The sequence below is a fragment of the Rhea americana genome, unplaced genomic scaffold (assembly GCF_003343005.1).
Source record: "Rhea americana isolate MKP2758 unplaced genomic scaffold, rheAme1 scaffold_37, whole genome shotgun sequence".
Classification (NCBI taxonomy): domain Eukaryota; kingdom Metazoa; phylum Chordata; class Aves; order Rheiformes; family Rheidae; genus Rhea; species Rhea americana.
The window spans coordinates 588,203-608,203 of NW_028186501.1; the positions used below are offsets into that span (position 1 = coordinate 588,203).

General features: G+C 33.9%; 1 protein-coding gene across 4 annotated transcripts in view; it reads right to left on the reverse strand.

Moving 5' to 3' along the window:
- TCERG1 (transcription elongation regulator 1) overlaps positions 1-20,001 on the reverse strand; it is a 35,898-nt gene that overhangs the window by 4,171 nt on the left and 11,726 nt on the right. For 2 of the 4 annotated variants that reach the window (XM_085312710.1, XM_085312711.1), the window contains 11 exons: positions 17,981-18,181; positions 16,038-16,153; positions 14,758-14,846; positions 12,510-12,670; positions 11,846-11,912; positions 10,626-10,761; positions 9,566-9,655; positions 8,669-8,787; positions 6,383-6,533; positions 1,821-1,985; positions 774-956 (listed from right to left, as the gene is read on the reverse strand). In XM_085312710.1, coding sequence (XP_085168836.1) covers positions 774-956; positions 1,821-1,985; positions 6,383-6,533; positions 8,669-8,787; positions 9,566-9,655; positions 10,626-10,761; positions 11,846-11,912; positions 12,510-12,670; positions 14,758-14,846; positions 16,038-16,153; positions 17,981-18,181 — 1,478 coding nt within the window. Of the gene's footprint in view, positions 1-773; positions 957-1,820; positions 1,986-6,382; positions 6,534-8,668; positions 8,788-9,565; positions 9,656-10,625; positions 10,762-11,845; positions 11,913-12,509; positions 12,671-14,757; positions 14,847-16,037; positions 16,154-17,980; positions 18,182-19,513; positions 19,577-20,001 lie in introns of all 4 variants that reach the window. The other 2 variants (XM_085312709.1, XM_085312708.1) reach the window with 2 other exon arrangements.

The window sequence follows — 20,001 nt, forward strand, 5'->3', positions numbered from 1 at the left end:
AAAAAAAAAGAGAAAGAAGGAAAGACAGAAAGAAATAAAATCTGGTATCCTCCTCCCTATGTATAACATACTATAAGCGGTCTAGAAAGGCAGCCTCTGAGATAATTATTTATAAAGAGCCACTGGGAGCTTCACAATGCTTTGGTTTTAATCCAAAGAGCATTCTTCAAAGAGCTTTTGCATTCTGTTACTGGAACTGACTGCTTGGAACATGCATGGATTGTTTATTTTACTCTAGGAGGCAAAGGCCTAGTACACATGCAAATCAAACTTTATTTTGCTACTCCAACCCTCTTAATACAGCATTCACCATACAGGAAAACTACTGTCTCACAGGTTACCCCAACTAGTGGAACAAAGTAAACAGAACAGCAGAGAAATGGTAAGATGAAGACACTACGTTTGGAGCATGATGAAGACTGAAAAAGCTTAAATTAGTGAAACATTCCAAAAGCTCAACTTTACCTAATTTTCAATGGGCATATGAAAATTTCCAGTAGCATGACAAAGCAATCAAACCAAACAAAATCAAACCACTACCATTACTAGTGACATACTATAGTAGTATAGCAGAACACTAACCCTGAAAGTAAAGCATTTTCTTCCAATCAAGGTGAAACTCCCAATGGGGAAAAAGAGAAAGGGATGTGATTTCTTCTATATAAATGTAAATACAAATGGTAAAGAACTCCTATATAGTCAACGATTAAAAAAAAAATACACTGAAAAGCTCCTAGAACAAAGAAATCAGGACAGAACTATCCATGTATTACCATGTCAGACAGAAGCGCTTTGAAATTTTGGATAGCTTCTTCCCGTTTGTGCTGCTCACGTTCTCTATCAATTTCCTTTGTTTGTTCCGAACGAGCTTTCTGAACTTCCCTTTCTCGTTCACGCAAACTTGCCTCGATGCGAGCTTGTCTTTCTAGCTCCTTTTCTTTTTCAGAATCTAAATTCTGAAATAAAAGAACATAACCTTTTCTCAATAAAAACAGTAAGACCAAATATTTCAAACTTTCATTAGACAGTTAGTACATTAAAAGATTAAAATGGTATCAAACTAATGGCATTTTGGAATAAAATACTTTGACTCAAACCTCTTTATAAAGTGGTTTAAGATCTATGGATTAAAGAAAATGCACTCTGCTTTAACAGATATGTATTAGCAGTATTATAGGGTTTCCGCTGAGGAAAACGAATTTTGGTCACAATGCTGATTGCAGAACAATTTTCTTGGGAGCGTGTTCCTTGTGTGCCTTGACAAACACTAAATAATTCTGCAGTACCTTATTATTCATTTGACTAGTTTTAACTTCAACCATTAATTCCTTGGAAGAGGAGGGTAGGAATATTACCTTGAGACAGAAGAACTAGAAAAGAAACGGCACATGAACCATTTATATTCCTGAAAAAAGCCTAGCTGAAATTAAAATCACAGCAAAGAAGCCAATGCCCATTCTGACTGGAAGCAATCAGCACAGTGTCTGTACTTTTCAAAGTTTTATAGCCAGTAGCTTTACACCAGTCTCTCTCTTGCTCTACTAGATAAATTCCCCTGTGTGTGTGTGTGCATGCACACACGCTTGCATGCATGCACATGTATGCCACAAACATTTGCACCAGTAGAAGTATGAGGGATAACACTTAAAGCTTTCAGCTTTCTTTCCAGGGTCTATCTATAAATAGCTATGGTATAGTATTCTCTTTGGTAAAGAACTGGAGCACATATTAATCTATCTTCTATTTAGTTACTTAATACATTAACAGAAATGTAAACAGCAGGAAGTGCAAGGTTGTATTTCCATGTGCTGCATACACACCTTAGCTATTTTTTCAATGTACTGTTTGAAAAGATCTTCCCTTTGTGAAGAACTATCCACTGCTTTGTAACGAGGGTCAGTCTCTACTTTGTCCTTCACTTTACTCCAGCGAGACTGACTGTCCAGGTGGTGATTAGCCAGGAGTTCAAAGAAGTCCATTTTGATCTATTTCACAGACACAACAGAAAGACAGACAACAATACTTGAGAAAGGCTTTGATATCTAGCAGTTTACTTTTAGGAAAAAAAAAAGAACTCAACTTACCTCCAACAGAGGGAAGTATATTATTACTACATAACATTACAACTCAGGGAAAAAAAAATCACTAGAACGCTGAATTTAGATATAAGCATGTCTAAAATTCAATTTTTCTTTGGGACAATTTTGCTAAAGCAGACACATTAGGAAGATCTGCTAAATCAGAGATGAACTATATTTACTGATTCATCAGCATAGTTTATTTTACTTCAGTTTAAGCTTCTTTGAGCTTTTATGTATCAAAGCAAAAAGTTACCAATTCTACATCATAGCATTTCACATATCCATACAACAGAAGCTATAATTTTAAACATGGTTCTCTAGCCAGATCAAGATTGTTATGGATTCATCCTCCAAGTATGCAATGAACAGAGGTTAAAAACTCAGATCTGTCAACAAATAGCCAAGCCTTAAGAAGATGGCTCTAACCAATGAAGAATTATCCACATACAGTAATTAAGTAATCACATTTAAGATGGATATGTAAATATACAAGCAAAGTTTAGTGAAATTTTTTAGTCTATTTTTTCAAGCAGAAATAGCATGCCAACACTCTCCATAATAACAGCACTGTGAAGGGCTGGTAGAAGATCAACTGTATCAGTTTTTCATCTAGAGATAAAACTAGCATCATGACATTTTCATCAAAACTCCCAGATTCAGCAGTTGCAAGAGCAACTACTATGTCGTTACTACATTTCTTTTTCTGGAGTAGATCTCCCTTGCTCCTGTCAGCACTTTAGGTCCTACGTATTTTTCCTTTTTATTTCCACCACTTCATGCCTTAGAAGTCTGGTTTGGCACTTGAGCCTCCATCTTTCTAAAGCACAAAAGCAAGGGAGTAGGTAGCCTCATGTGCTGAGTGGCTAGAACCCAGTGATGACCCTAGGGACACAAACAGGGTTAAGCATGCTGCCTTCATAGCATCCCAAACCCTGCTGGCCTATAAAACAAAATCCTTCATTGCAGCATACTACTAAGAAAACTTAGCTGGGAAGGGCTAGACATTCAATTTTTGCTATTCATCTCATCTGTTGTTAAAAAAATCAAAAACAATTCAGCTCTAGTACATAGAGGTTCATAAAGGAAGTGAACAGATGGACAGCTCTATCAAACTCTGGCTTCCCAGCAAATTGTCATACCCTGAGTCTCTAAAAACAATGTGCTTGGTTACAGCACATTAAGAATGAAATGAAGATTAGAACCAACATTCTGCAGGCTTACCCACTGATAATTTCAGCTCTTCACAATATTTAAAACATAAATGTAAAAGGCTTTATCGACCTTCTTCTTTACTATCTCAGAAAGATAGTAAACAGACTAGAAAATAACCGCTTAGTACCAGTGGAGAAGTCACTCTGCATCTATAGTACTATCATTTTTCCTTAAAGAAAGTAAACGAAATGCTAAGCAAACCATTTACTCATTTTAAGATTAAGAATGTTGCTTCAAAACATCTCAAAACATGCATGCAGTATCAAAAATAAGAAGCTTTCTAAGCCATGGCATTATAAATTTTTAGTTTAAAACAAATTAAACAATTCCCAGTTACAACAGAAGTCTATAAAGTAAGGGTATCTTGAAGTTTAAAGAGAAGCACTCTGTAAAAATCATATATGCATACAGATATGCAAGATGTCTTTTAAAACATATTTCATGGAAAAACAGGGTTTTGAAAAAATATATGTACCTATGACACTGCTGGGAGTACTCTGGCAGTAGCTGCAACTAAAACCCAAATCCAACAAAAAGAATACAGCATGTAGGAAGGTATTTCTACAGAAACTGACAGTAGCCTTCCCATTCCCTCTTTCAAAGGCTGAGTGCTGCGTCACTACTGAACAGCTACTCTGAAGTGCAGAGACACCATCTTGGCCATCTGTGGTTTTACTAATTACTTATTTAGCATTACATAGCCAATTCCCTCCTCAGAAAAATGAATACTTTCAGACCTTTAATACTCTTACAGCATGGGTTTATGTTCAGTTAGAAGTGTCTTTCAACTATATTGCACATTACACAAGTATTACAATTAGTTTCTTCAATAAAAAGTGATAAGAACTTCAAAACATAAGTCAAAAACTGCTTGCCAGGGAATAATCTTTTAAGATTACAGCTCTATGATGTTAGAGATCTAATATATATCCTTAATATATACTAAACACGGTAACTATCCTGGCCAAGGAAAACACTATGTAAGTGAACTACTATAAAGAAATCTTGTCACAGGATAGATAACAGATGACAGGAATCAGCAAAGTGGGTTACAAAATGTGTTTGCAATTGAACATTTTAGTAAATCTACATAAAGTTGGGCTTTTGTGCTTGTCTGCTGGTATTGTTCATCCTGAGGACATGGAACAATACCATGTTCTGGAAAAGTGTATTAGCGACTTTACGAGTTATCAGCTCATAGTTAGTTCCCAAATATCCACGTTTTCAGATGAACACATACTTTGCTTATCTCCATGATCTGAGAAGAATTAGAATTCTATTTACTCACTAAAAATAACCAAACAAATAAAATTAACCATTTGAAAAGCCAACTGTTCCATCACCATCCAATAAGTTGTGTCTCAATGAAGCAAAAATAAAGCATGTTTTTAAAACCCTTACGTTAAAGATTTCTGTAAAGTTGATCCTCCTTAAATAAAGATTTTAGGCTTTTAAAACAGACTGAGAAAGCTTCTGGTTAAATGCCTTAGTTTATTTTTTATTTTTTAAAATCTTTTAAGCACTTTTAAAAACAAAATAAGACTGAAAATATTTCAGGTGTATTTAGAGGCTTTTTTTTTTTTTTTTTCAGTTAACACATTGTAGGTACAACTCTCATCACTTCACAAGGAAAAAAACTAAAAAAATGTAAAGTACCGGAACTGCGGGAGGCTAAAGTCACCACACAGAGATACCAATTCTTTCCTCACTAGGGAATCCCATATTATTTGCGTGTCAGTGATTGACAGCTGTCAGACTGAACTGATTGACAGGCCGCACAGCACATAACTGTAAAGTCTATCCACTTGTTATAAAACAGAATACATAAAATGGTTACAAAAGGCTTTTGGAGAAAAAAAACATTATTTCAAAAGCAAACAAACAATTTCTCTTTAACTTTTCAACTTTAGAAAAATCATGCAATAATAAAATAAAACAAGTATTTACATTCAACTAGACTATTTTTAATTTGCAAGAATGCTTTTAAATTCCATATTTGTAATTCAAACCGTATGTAAAAGTCTAGTTAGTTTTCAAGCAAATCAATTCTCCTCCATAAAGCACAATCATTTATTGAAAATATCAGCAATAAGCCAAAATTCAAAAAAAATTGAGAATACAGAATCAAGTTAGAAGATCAGAGCACCTAGTTTTAAAAAGAATTATGCAAAACTTACTCAATAACTAAGTTGTTCCCAAATCTAGTGTGCTATTCAGCATTTTTCTCTTCTGTAAGGATTCTTAGTAAGTGAAATTTACATTATCTTTTTACAACTGAGTAAATATTGCAGACTTTAAAATGTCAAAAATGATTACGCTTTAGAGGTATTTTCTCCATTCGCACAACACACAGGGACATTTAAGTAAACAGCTGCACATTTTGATGGTAACATTATTTGATGCCACTTCCATAGTAGTCTGCTTTCCTAGTGGTGAAAGCTTGCTCCCTACTATTGACAGTATAGTCAAATGACATTTGGAATTCATTAATCTTTAATAGATGACCTTTAATTCTAATAACCACCAGTTTATACATAGGATATGTTTACTGAAAGATTAAAAAGTCACTAAAGTTCTAGCTTTTAGATGCAAAGAGAAGATATGGAAGCTGTCTGAAAATTAAATGGAGTAGCCCATAGAGAATTTTGAGATTTCACTGCCTCCATTGAGAGGACAGAGAGGTAATGGCCAGTCATGGGTTTTCCAGCCACACAGGACAAGTATCATTTTCTTTTTAATGCTTCAAAATAATATCACTTTTTCAAAAAACAAAACAAAAAACAAAAACTAGTCATCATTCAGTAAAGAATATAACCTTGCTTGTTTATAAAGACTATATTAAAATCAACTCTTTAAGTAAACTCAGTTTCACAAATTTAAGTAACTTCAATTCTCTACTCTCTAACAGCTGGCCAGCATACCTGCAAACTTAAAATCATTAGTTTAGAAAGACCAAAGAAAAATCTGTGAAGCATTTACATTGCAAAACATTAATGAAAAGGAAAGGCATACAGAAAAGAAGTACTAGCTTTGTCCTATTTCACTCAGGCTCACACCATTCATACTGCTGGAACTAAAAATCACCTTACCTTCTCACCTCTGGTCTTCGAATCTTCTTTTTCCTTCTTTCTTGCCGCTGTGATAAATTCATTAAACAAGGCCTCTCGATCTTTCATCTTTTCAATTGCCTTGAATCTCGAGTCTTTAGCATGCTTGGCTGCAAATTCACTAAAAGTAGTTCTGCAACAAAATGGCAAGTGAACTAATTTGGCAGAGCTGTCTTTGCTGGGAAGCAGGTTCAGCAGAGAAATATTGCTTCTGCTAAAATATGTGCCAGAGAACAATTGGAAAAAAAAACAGAACAACAAAAAAAATCCACCCCATGTTCTCAGTATAGAGATGCTCGATCAATGAACTATAGAAGAGAGTCAGGTTTAGGCAGACATACAAAAAGTATTGTTAGAGACAAAGTTTTTTCATAGCTATCTGCAGGATGCGCAGGTTTAGGATAAGAGATTACAGTACAACCAAGGAAAAGAAATGAACAAACTTAATTGTCTACAAAAATTTTCTTGTGGGCTAGAAGTTCAGCCACCAGTCTGTCCAGGTATTTCACAGCTGTGAAATCCATAATTTCACGTGCATTCTCTTGCAGCCAAACTATGCTATGAGAGCACCAAGAAAATCATCATTTTGGTGTTCGTCATTTTTAACACCAAAATGCTAGCTAAATGAAATTTTCCTCCTACAGTGAACATTGTATAGTCTAATCTTAATCACAAGGAGTTAAAATACTTTAAGCACTATGCACAGTACCAGAATTTCAATCTATTTTACTTGTAGCGTCTTCCTGACAGGTGTCTCACCTCCTGGAACAGATTCCGATTTCAGATGTGCAGTAGGTACAGTTCTGCCACTTACCTCGAGGCTGGGGGGGAAAAAAAAAGTCCACCCAACCCCCCTCCCCACTGTGCTTTTTCCAAGTTCTGATAAAAATCCAAGTTCCAAGAATAGAGACACACTTGTAATCTTACGGATGTTTTCATCACAGCATGGAAATAATTACACTTGGAAAATCCAGCCTACTGTTGCTGTAGGGTAAATTGAAACAAGAAGAGAATTTGGTAGCTTATTCAAAAAGACCAGAAAGTGAACGTACAGCTTCTTGAAGAACAAGAGCTGTTTAAGTAAAGTGGAACAAACTCTCGAGCATGTTTGGATGGATGTTTAAAAAAAGTAGTCTGACACTCACAGAAGTACAGCAATATCTTTAGACAAACACTGAAACCAGAAGACAAAGGATAGGATTAAACAAGACTGTCTTTCAACTGGAATTCTCTTCCCTTCCTCCTCCCCCCCCTTAATTAGGTAATAATTAGCCCCAATATGACACACCGGAGATAGCTTTAGTTTCCTCAGTCTCTGAATGATGTTAAACTTGTCATTGATTTATTTTTTTCTTAAAACACCTCCATGCCTCCATTCTTCTCAGACAACTGTCAAAATTACTACCCCCAAAAGTCTACCCTCATTAAATGAGCAGATAAGTGTTTTAAATAAAAGATAGATTTAAAGATTTAAACAGATTTAAAGTAATTTAAAGGTTAGCAAAACACTGTATTCCATCTGATTTCCAACATATGCCACTGAAAAAAAATCAAGCTGAAGCAAACCAAAGGAGCTGTTATTTCACCATAAATAGTTGACACCTGAAAAACCAAGAGATGCTGAAAAAGAATGCTTTAGAGCTCTTCTGGTAACACAAGAACATATTTCATGAATTGCATGTAAGAAAGCTGTGAAACAAAATTCTAGCAATAAAATCTAGAATGTTAATACATTTACTATCATCATTATGCTATTATCACTGCATTTACATCTGGATGTGAAAGGTATGCAATAATTTGTATATTAAAACAACTAGAACATTCTATAATACTATCATCAACATACTCTTTAACCAGAAAAATGCACCCAAGGCCCACAAACTGATATTTTCTTACAAAGAACTCACCCCTCTAGTATTTCTCACAGACTAGTAATATTCTTAAGGAGAAACAAGGTTATTAAAGAAATCTTGCAGTGGTGCATGAGGCCTTTTTCACAATACAGACAACACACCGGAGATTCCTTCAAAATGACTTAAAATACATAAAACATAACAAAGAGAAAGTTTTATTATTATATGGGTTTATATTATGCATTAGGTAAGTAGAAGCAGGCAAAGGGAGATTTCAATAATATCTGATCACTTTTTTTTTTTCTCTTTGGCAAGTTCGAAAGAGGTAAGTATTGAAGGGTTAACCTATCTAATACCAACCAACATACTTTGTTTTAATAAAGTTAATGTATATGAATGAGAAAGAAGCTCCTACCTTGGATTAATCTTTGCTTCTTCCATCATTTTCTTGAAATCCTCCTTGGCCTGCATTATTTTGTTTTTCTTCTCCTTGCGCTCCTCTTCTGCTCTGGTTTTCACATACTGATCAAACACCTACAGAAACACCAGTCACTTTCACATAAAAATACAAACCTGAAGTCATGTAAGTTCTACGAAAGGAGAGAGAAAAATCTGATTTCTTTTTATTTTATTTTTATTTTTTTTTTTTTTTGCTATTTCCCTTTCTTTCATCACAAATACAGACACAGACAGGTAGAAAGCAGAGTTAGGAAACTGCTTATATTTCAATGTGCAAATTCCTCCATTCTCCTAAATATACGGCATACCACACTTATGCATGTAATCTGAGACCTGTAAAGAATTTTCTTACACATTCACATGATGTTAACATTTTTCTGGGTCATATGTTTAGTAAAGCAGACACTTCCTGTATGCCTGAGGCTCTTCATTTCCCTATAACTGTAAGACAAAAAAGGCTTCTAGAGTGAGAATCTGCTTAACAATAAAAATGTGATTTATGTTTTTTATTTTCCACATTTTTAAGAATATTCATTATGCTAATGTTTTCAGGATACTGGAGATCCTCCCTATTTCATCACGTTTTTGTGAGCTCTCTGCATGCATATACTCTTCACTACATTAAAATATCAGATCTTACAACAGTCAGAAAAATAAAAACAGATAAAGCTAACAATTCATTTTTCTTCTTGCTGTGTTTTCCTGTTTCCAGACAAACCCTAACTATAACCAAAATCCCTTGCAACATTCACCACTTAAGATTAATAGGAAAAAAAAAATACTGGACTGAGGATTTTGGTAAAGCTTGTAGGAGCTCTGCCTAGAATAGAAGTGAATTTGACTTCTCCTTTACCTGTTTTCTTTCTTTCGGATTGAGAAGTAAGTAACGAGGATCAAAAACTATCTTGTGTAGCTCTTTCTCCCATGTTGAAAAAGCAGAGACCTTTAATTAAAAAAAGAAAAAGTCAAATTTTTGACAATAATTAAGTTTCCTTAAATATACAGAAGTCATGCAGTCTTGCTTAAAAACTACAGGACATCTGATGAAAAAGGGGACAAATCTATTCTTAAGTTTTTATCACTAATAGATGATGAGCAGTGGGAAGCTGGCATAGCAAGTTGCAACACTAATTGGCTCTGAAATTTTCTGAATAATAACACATACCTAATTACTCTCATTAAAATAACTACCACTGTGTGACATTTTAAAAAAAAAAAACCATTACATCACAAGAAAGCCTTGACATTCTGTGTTCTTATATCCCATATCTGCTCTATGCCTTTTCTAAATGTTACGAGCTTAGACAAGAATTCCGTTATGAAACAAATCTCTGCATTGAAATATGTCCAAGGTCATCTTAAATAAGCTTCATTAAAACTATCCCATAAAATTCAGTTAATCTGGAATCAAATAAAAGCTGTATAGGTAGCTAGAACCACTGCTATTTTTCATAGTTATTATATAAATTTATACTCAATAGCCCAATTCAAAGCAAGTATCGAGTAGACTTCAAAACCAGTTAACTAAAAACAGTCTCTCATTTAAGAATATTCCTATAAGGATATACAGACTACAGTGGAATTTACTGGTTCTATCACATTAGAGTGTTTTCAGAAACATCAGTTGTGTGTCCAGTTTCTATTTATTTTCAATGGCAGCTTTCAACTAGGTATTTACTTGGAAAAAATAATTTGTCTTGATACTGTTTAATTTCAATTAATCAGAAATCAGATTTATAATTGTAACCTTTTCTGAAATATGAGATTGTTACAAAATTCATTCATTAATTAGAAAAAGGATGAGATTGTAAGTACTGCAGATTCTGAGTTAACCAAGAATTAAGACCTCTACCCGAACACCTCTGTCTCTTCCCCTCTCCCTTCTCTCTCACACACACACTTCTTTCTCTGACCCCTCTTTCTAGAAGCATGTCCTTGAACTGTTTCATCCGAGCCTCCAGAGGGACAATTGCTCTCTCTCGAGCAGCTTTAATTTCAGCTTCCATAGCAGCCTCCTTCTCTGAATCAATATCTTTGTTATCATCTTTCCTAGAAAAAATTAAACATACAGTATAACTTGAGAAGCCATGGATCTACCCTGCAAGTTAGAAACTGAATGACATCAGAACAGAATGGATGTATTAGGTTAATTCAAAAGTGAAGGTTTACAAGTCAAAAACTGTTTCTTGCCTAAGAATGTTTTCGAGCTGAAACAGCTCTAACAGCTATTAAAAATATTCTTAACTTCAGTGCTAACAAATGAGTCAAAAAGCCTAACATCTTTGTATTCAAAGGTCTTGTCAGATATGCAGTGGATTATGCATTACTCACGCTTACTGTCTTATCTTTTGTTTAAGATGAGGCCATGACGAAGAAGTTGGCTCAAACTGAGAACAACCATCATAGCAGAAAATGTCAGAACACAATATTTTTTTCTATGAACACATTTCTGAAAAACTGTTTTCATGTGAAAATTTGTTTGCTAATTATATTTACTAAGAGTAAACAAGCTTAGCCCCAAACATAAACTCCCAAAGTCCTAATTACAAACAACTTGAAAATCACACCTAAAGACACACGGTAACAAAATAGTGAATCTACTTTTTAAGGAATAGGTTTAAGTAACTCATAGTTAAGTGACACATATCACTTTCAATAGGCAAAACATATGAAAAGAATTAAACAAAATTCATAATCCTTTTGTAACAGAGTAAGCTCAAGCCTTTCACAGAATAATTGATATGAAAATCTAGATGGTTGAACTTTTTGCCAACAAAACATGTTGACAGAACTAAAACAGCAAGTATTGTAAGGAAACTATTCAAGGTAAACTCAAAACATTCCTTGAGGTGAACAGCTAACTTTTGCTACTTATTTCAGTTTCTAATGATTTCCAAAGCTGATGTTAGTTCCTCTACATATGAATTTCAATCCTCTCTAAAGAGGATATAAAATACTTCAGTTGCCAATGTGAAATAGCAGGAAGGTGACAAAGCGTTTGTCAATCTTGTTCCTGTTATTGCCCTGCTGAACACAACAGTATAGGCACTGCTCCTACAAAAATTTAGTTTACGCAAATCACTTAGTATTGGGGGAAAAAAAAAAGGGGAAAAAAAAAAAAAAAAAAACTTACTTGCGCTTTTTAATTTTAATAGGTTCATCTTCATTTGCTTCTTCTGTAGATTCATGCTCTTCTCTAACTGTAAAATAGATTTCATTAGTATTTCAATTCTACATTTATGATAAGTTTGTAACTTACATCTGAAGTCTCCTGCAAAAGCAGAGGATAGACAACTTGCAATATTAATGCATTCTGATGAAGTATGACATGCGCTCTTCAGTCACTTTCAGAAAAATACAATCAGAATTTGGTGGCAGAACTAATGGACTACTAGCCAGCTGTATATTTAAAGTGACAAACACTGACCTCTTATTTCCAAGAAAAAGCTCCATCAGCCTAAATGTCCTAATGAAGCAATTACCTACTTACGCTTTGCTCTCCTCCAGCTAACAAGCCCACATGCCACTAGTATCATTTATTAGAAATCACGCCAGAAAAAAGTTTCATTCTCAGCAGCCTCTTAACAACAGTTGCCAAAAAAAGAAATCATTTGAAACTGTATACTAGTCCATGTTTTGTAAATTAAATCCTCTTCTGTAAGTGCCCACTCATACTTCATGATTAGATCCTATTGACTTAGTTTTCTCAGTTTTTAGATGTTACTAGTTTTAGAAATCAACATAAAAGAGATAAATTATATTCAGATTTTAGAAGGTGGCAATAATATTGCTCTTACTAAATTTTTTTCCTTCTTCCATTCCTTTTTTGTGAGGAGGTTCTTGAATAATTTTGTCCACATCAGCTCTTCCAATTAGGTCATCTGGTCGGTCCCACATAGAAAGACGAGTGGTAGGGTTGTAGAAGAAAACACGCTCATCACCGGTCCACACCACACACCTAAATATTTAACAGACAAACAGAAAATCTTGTTTAGTTTTGTTTTTATTCCTTTTTTATACCTATTACCGCATGCAAAGCCTGAAATCAGTAAGAATAAGACAAAAAAATTTAATATTGGAGAATTCAGATTTCTTTTGTAAGTCACTGAATGTGCATCTACAGAAAGAAGAACTGCAAGTAGACATTATTCAAAGACTTATTACAAATAGTTGTCTTACACAAAGACATTATACAAAGACTGCAGCTTGGTAGAATTAAATATTCCATTAAGTCTTGAGCAAATTGAATCTTCAGTTGAAGTCTGAAACCAGCTTCTGCAGCATGTATTGAAACAAGTTGTTTCATGAGTAGCTGAATTATCAAAATACGTTTTTTTTTTTTTTTTTTTCCTTAAATATACTGTGTACAACATGCCTGCATGTTCACAGTACTCCTCTCTCTCCTTTCTGAAATATCCCAGTCTTCCTTTTTGGATCCATGAATCATGACCTGCAGGCATGAAAACTCAGTCTAAACTACACATACAGTGACTAGCTACTCAGTAACATGCTGTCTGTTCAATTAGCACCAACATAACCAGTACAGAAGTCTTTACCACACGATATTGGAGTGAAGTAAAGGAAATATGGGAAGGATGAACGGATCCTAGTTTGTATGCTTCTCTCCTAGCGACCATTTGCACAGAATATGTCAATATGCATTTGTCCATCACATTTCAGTAAATTCAAAGTTATTGGGAGGGAAGGTTGACACAGACATTATCCATGCTTGCATATTCTGGACACTGAAAAGTAATGTTCCACACATGCAAAGATATAGTATTAGTTTACTTATAAGTAAACTGTTCCCCAGTTCCAATATTTCTGATGTTTTTCCCCAAACAATAGAAAAATACATATTAAAAAAAACCTTTAAATTGCTTTCATGTGAATAGTGACTACAATAACTTTGCTGGATAAGAAAGAGCATTCAATGGCTAGTACATTTTCATTGTGCAGCTGCTGTTACAGAGAACTATGAACAGCACTAGACAGCAACATGTGAAATACTACAAAAGGAACTTCTATGAAAACAAGAGGTTAGAGGCATCTAGTGCCACAGAAGTTTGGTGGGGACAAACCCTGTATTTAAATTGTGTTTGGATTGACCATAAACCATAGTTTTTAACTTACATAGAGAAAATACACTGCAACTCCATTTGAGAAAGGAATTGATCTTATCCTCCCAACAAGATCACTTGCTATTGAATAAAAGCATTATGGTCACGGTCAGATTCAGGTTGTACTTAATGCCCAACTATCAAATATTTCTAGTGTCCACAAGAAATACTGAATTATGGTTTTTCTCTGCTAACAGCTTTTAAATTTGATTTTACTAGTGCTTTTCTATCACGAGATGTGATAAAATTCTTCTCTAAAAAAATACTTGTTTTAGATAGCTGAATTAGATTTTGGGATAAAGTATACCCAATCTCTTCAACCCCTTCAAAATATCATGGTTAAACTGGATCAACGAGAACAAAACACACAACACCCCCCCGGCCCCACCCTACCCTTATCATGAAGGTCTTTATCTTGGTCAGCTAGACACACTACGATTTTTATTTTTAAAAAAACATACATTACAGGAAGGGTAACCTCTTCAAGACATCATACACCAAGGGCTATTTATGAGTAGCAATTCCTCCCCCGCAAAAAAAAAAAATATATTCTTTTCCCAAGGCTTAAGGACAGAACTTACAGAAGTTCAAGATTTTTTTTGGCCAGTATATCATACCAGACTAGGAGAAATGAGTAGCAGATGAAGGAGGCTGAGACACAGAATCAATCTGACAACATATCTCAGTACTGCAACTAGTGTGGGGTTGAAATGGACTATACAATACACACCACTCAACACTAAGTACTACTGCAGTGCCAACAGTGTTGGCTGCAGGACTCTAACATAACTTATTTGAGAGAGAAGTGTAATAAGAATAGGATATGCATATACTATCACCTTTTCTAACTATCCAAACACTTTCCTTGTGGCAATATGAAATTATGTTTCAACTCCTCAGGACCCTGGGGAAAGTCATAACCTACCATGGGGTTCCTGGAATAGGAGTGGTTGCAACAGGTTTGGCTTTCTGAGCTGCTTTTTCTTCTTCAGTCATTTCTTCCTCCTTCGGTTCCTCGAGGGAAAAAAACAAGTTACAAGATTCAGGCAATGATAACTGGCCAATTTTTAGTTTATAGTAAGGTAATAAATTTGCTTTAAACAAGTAAATGCATTTTGAAACAATGATAATAAGCAGCTCACAATTATGCTTCATCCACACTTAAAGAGCAGCATTAGAATTTCATCTCAGACAGTAATCTCTATTTAAAACCTCAATTCAGAAAATCTCCAAGTGTTTGCTTAATTTTGACTGCAATGGAACCTTATTTAAATGCTTTCCTGGATCTACATGAATCCTTGATGTCTAAATGCAGGGACAATAGTGTAGTTTTTCCACACTTTTTTTTTTTTTTAATTCTAAAAAATCATTTACTTGAAAATGAGACATGGAGTATGAAACAGTCAAAAGTATGCAATAACCTTTGTAACAGAAAAAAAGCAAGATAACAAAAGAAATAGCAATTACCTCAAAAGTAAACACAGCAAAGTGGTAGTAAAAAGCAACTGAATACTGCATTTTTGCTTACTAATCTATATTGAGGTTCACAGAAAACAGTATAAAAGTTATTTTCATTCAAACACTTTAACGTCTTCAAGAACTATGCTTTCTCAGCATGACAGAGTAACTTACTAGAAAAAATGATTTTGTTTATTGCAATGTTAAGAGCTCAAAAATGTGCTGTAACACTGCAGTTATTTTCTAGGACGAGTGTTCCTAACAAACTAAACTTACTAGTTGTACCACATGGAGAAAGTGTGAATTTTGCTTCAAAATTTCAAAAAAAAAATTAAAAAAAAATTGTTTTTCAAAATAAAGAAATTTTTAAAATCTATTTTAGTATTTCAAACATTCAGGACAAGTTAAATTCCTTGGAACAAATTAAGGTAAGGGAGATAATGTTAATTTATTTAACTAGCTAACTATTTTTCTACGTTCTTATGAATTCCATAACATAACTCACATGTTCTGTATTTTTCTTTTCAAGATGATTTTTTCTTAAGTTAAAAAAAAAAAAAGTAATAAAAAATATATAAAAGCTATGAGGCCAAAAAGGAAGGCTTTCAAAATCACCCCAGGAATTTAAGAACTCAAATTACTAACCATGGTCTCCTGTCAATATGCCTGGTCTACAGATGCATCCACACCTGTAGGATGTAGGATTCAAAATGGCGATACTGACTATTTGGTTGCAAGGTCTTTTACCTCCTTTATAAGTTCTTTTATAGGTTCTTCTTTTGGCTCTTCTTCTTCTGTCTCCATTGGTAAAGGCTCCTCCGTAGGTTCTTTAATCGGCTCTTTAATCTTCTCTTCCATTTTTTCTATATAAGAAAATAATTTTCCTTAATATTATCCCTGAAATAATTCAAATCACTATTGAACTTTAACAGATTTGGTTTTTAATTATCATTTTACAAGCACAACTTTTTTTTCCACCACTTTTCATCCTTCTTGGCTTTATCTTGTCTGTTTATAAAGACCAGATTATCTCCTGTGGTAAGATTATTCATTTTGGAAACAGAAATCTTGTAAGGTAGCCTCTTTAAGAGTTTGCTAAAGTGTATCAACAGAAATAGTCAAAAAACCACTAGGGTTAGCAACATTAACCTTTAAGTCTTAAAACTCTAAGCTTCAATATTTATTTTAATAAGAGATACTGGGGTTTCAGCAAGGCAACTAAAAATACTTTTTCTTTTTAAATACATCTTACGAAATTGATGCTTAATTGGAAACACATTCAACATATACGTAAAAAGGGAAGAAAAGATGCCTAGAGTCCTTCAACTATGTGGCTAGCTGCTCTATGATATACACACCATTGACAGCGCTCTTCCACATCAGAGTGCCAAAAATTTCCTTTGATTTCAAATTGTCTTTCATAAACAGTATTTGTTAAAACTTACGGTCAGATAATCAATTCAACTGACACCTCTTTTTGGAAGCAAGCATCTGACTACAAAGAAGTCTATGAGATGAATGTTTAGAAAACTAAGAAGCTGATTTAAACTAAAGTTTAAATCAGGTACCAAAGGTAGGAAAAAACTGAAAAGAATTAAATTAACTCAAGTCATGTAAAAAGCAGTTAATAATGAGTACAGTCAGGGCTAGATTTGTGTAAGGATTCCAAAACTACTAAGAAACATTTTCTAGAAATTAATTTGGGTGCAAAACTGAAGATTACCTTCAGATATCAACCACCATTGACAAAAAGTCAGAAAATTCGTTGAAAATAAACTGAGGATTGCTCTGTGCCCATTAAAAAAAAAGATTTTATATAACGAATAAAAATACTTCTTTACTCAGCAAGATCAGTATTTCCTATCTTAGAGGCTTTCACTTCAGTAAAAAGAAATCCTGTTATTTAAATCAGAATTCTTAGAAAGATAGGAATCCATCATTTAAAATAGTTAACTATATAATGTTTTGAATATGGCTAAAGTAAGATTTCCTGCAATTGCTGAAAAAAATCAGTAGACAATGAAAGGAAGTTCTATTGGGTCTGACTGGATTTGTTTTCCTAAAACATTTTATAAACAGAATAAAGCTCACAGGATTTTTGCCCCCTTCACTCTTATTTCTAAAACAAGAACAATTTCTGTTCAAAGTGATATCCGTTGATAATAATGTGGATGCAAATAAACAAGTCACAGAATATAATGGGGGAGGGGGCAACTTACTTTTTCTCATATTCCAAAACTGTTATACACTTAGCTTTTCAACTTCTAAACTTTAGGATTTCAGAGGTCTTCATTCCTTCTTTGTTTACAGAGATTTTAAGAAGAATTGCATTTTCCCCCCACTTTCTATCCTTCTGCAATGGAAATCTTCTCAAGCATGTGAGTATAAGTACTTATTTTCTACTGGAGAAGAAATACATGCATTTAAGTGCCACAGGTTTTGGAAGCAACTTTAGAACCAGATACACTTATCATATCTTGCAAAATAAAGAAGCTACAATTTTCAGACTCATAATCAACTCAAATGGATATTTATAATGAGGATATCAAAATATACTTAAGGGAGAAAAAGTGTTAGAATAATTCTTGTCCATATTTTCAAACACAATCATTAACCATTTAAGTAATTTTACCTAGTATACAGATGCGCTAAAAAAAAAAAAAAGAACAAAACAAAACAAACAAATGCACCTTTTTCTTTCAGTTCTTGAGGTTTTTCCCATGTTGACTCCAAAGTCCTATTGTTATAATAATAAGTCTTTCCATCTGCTGTTTTGTACTCTGTCCACTCAGACACTGCTGTTGCTCCAGCCAACGTAGCAGGGGAAGCAGCAATAGCAACTTGAGGATGGATCATAGGTACAATGGGAGGGGCCATTCCTGGCAAGACACCTATGTAAATAAACAAACAAGAAACAAACAAACAGACAAAAATCCAGTAAGTAACAAGGATGTACCTAAGAACCACAACCTACCACTTTAATGACTTAGTTTACAAATAATCAACTTACACAAATAAAATTTGTTTTTAAACTGAAATTGGAAAGGAATTCACTGTTATTAAACAAACGTCTCATGTCTTACAATCAGTAGGGCCTGTATTACCAGCCAAATTAGACAGCTTTTAATTTAGGAGTAGTGTGTAATTCTGCATAGCACAAAGTTTGTTAGTTTTTAGATTTTTTTTCTTGTAATACTTCAAGATTTTAAGTATTACATAGAAAAAAAGTCTATTAGTTCTCCACAGCAAGTAATTGTTTTTAAAACAATCTACTCCACTGCATAATCCCACTGCCATTTTAAAAATAATTCTAATGCACTTAAAAACAAAAACAACAAACAGAAAAATTGGCCTGAAGTAGCCATACAATATAATATAGAACAAAATTATTGCAAAAATCTTAAATCTTGGTTTTTTAAAAAAGGTTTTAATTCATTATTCAGAGCCTTGGATAAAACTGGTGGGAAACAAACTTACTTCAGATTGTGTCATGTTTTTGTTTAGTAGTGAAGGTTGATTGCAAAAAAAAAAATCACATTATTTCACACCCTAAAGCAAAACATCAAGTAAATATCCAATGATAAAAAAGCTAGAATGCTACGTTACTATTTCCCTGGTCATTCCAATGAAATGGATATACTGAATATATTCTGAATGATAACTTCTAAAAAAAACCAAATTAGCTTTCCAGTAACTAGGACTAGCATCATAAGATCACAATTTTGAGCTTTTAACATTTACATCAAAAGGTTTACTTTTAAAATAAGCAAAAAGTACACAATATATATTGTAATAAAATCACTTCAGTAAATGACTTTTAAAAGTAGTTTTAAAAATGAAAATTAATACTACAACACATACACGCACACCAACATGCGAGCACAGTCATGTCACTATACATGTGGAAGTAGGAAAAACAAAAATCCACACACAAGAAAATCGTAACTAAGAAGTATGGGCATGAGGAGGTTCACAATTATTACAAAACTCAATGATTACAAAAACTGTACTGGATTTTTTTTGTATTATATAAGCTAACACTAACAGTTAATTTGGAAAGTTATTTCCTGGCCAAATGTGATATTTGCATTTATATTGGATCTGAAAATAAAGTATATAGAGTCATTCATTTGGGGAAGCAAATAAATAAATAAAAGAAACAACAACATTCACTACCATGCCAACTTACAGACAAAACGAACTAAGATGGTTTTGAAAATTACCGGTCTTGGTGGTAGCGACTGTCTTTACATACGGGCAGCTGACTATTTGCATCATTGCTACACCTGCAAAATGGATAAGCAAGCATGTTGGAAAGCTGCCATTGTATGTCAGCTACCACTGGGAGTCTGGACATTACAGATTTCCTGCTACAATTTGGAATGCCACTTTCAACTGGCAAAGAGAAAGCTCACTGGCAAGAAAACATAAGTAATTTTTGCTCCAACATCATAAGCCAGATTAAATATAAAACTAGTTTTAAGCTGCTGCAATAGTTTCTGCCTACATTAAACCACCTGCTTAGCATTTATTAGACAAAAAAAAATCTGAAAAGATTTGAATGAAGGCTCAGGGGTTTAAGTTCAAGGGGGAACTCGGCCCTCTTGCAGTGAAGTACCACAGAAAAAGACTCTCCTAATGGTGCTGTCTTCCACTGACAGCATTTGCTCAGACAGATCCATCAGAGCAACAGCAACAAAGAGAAACCAGC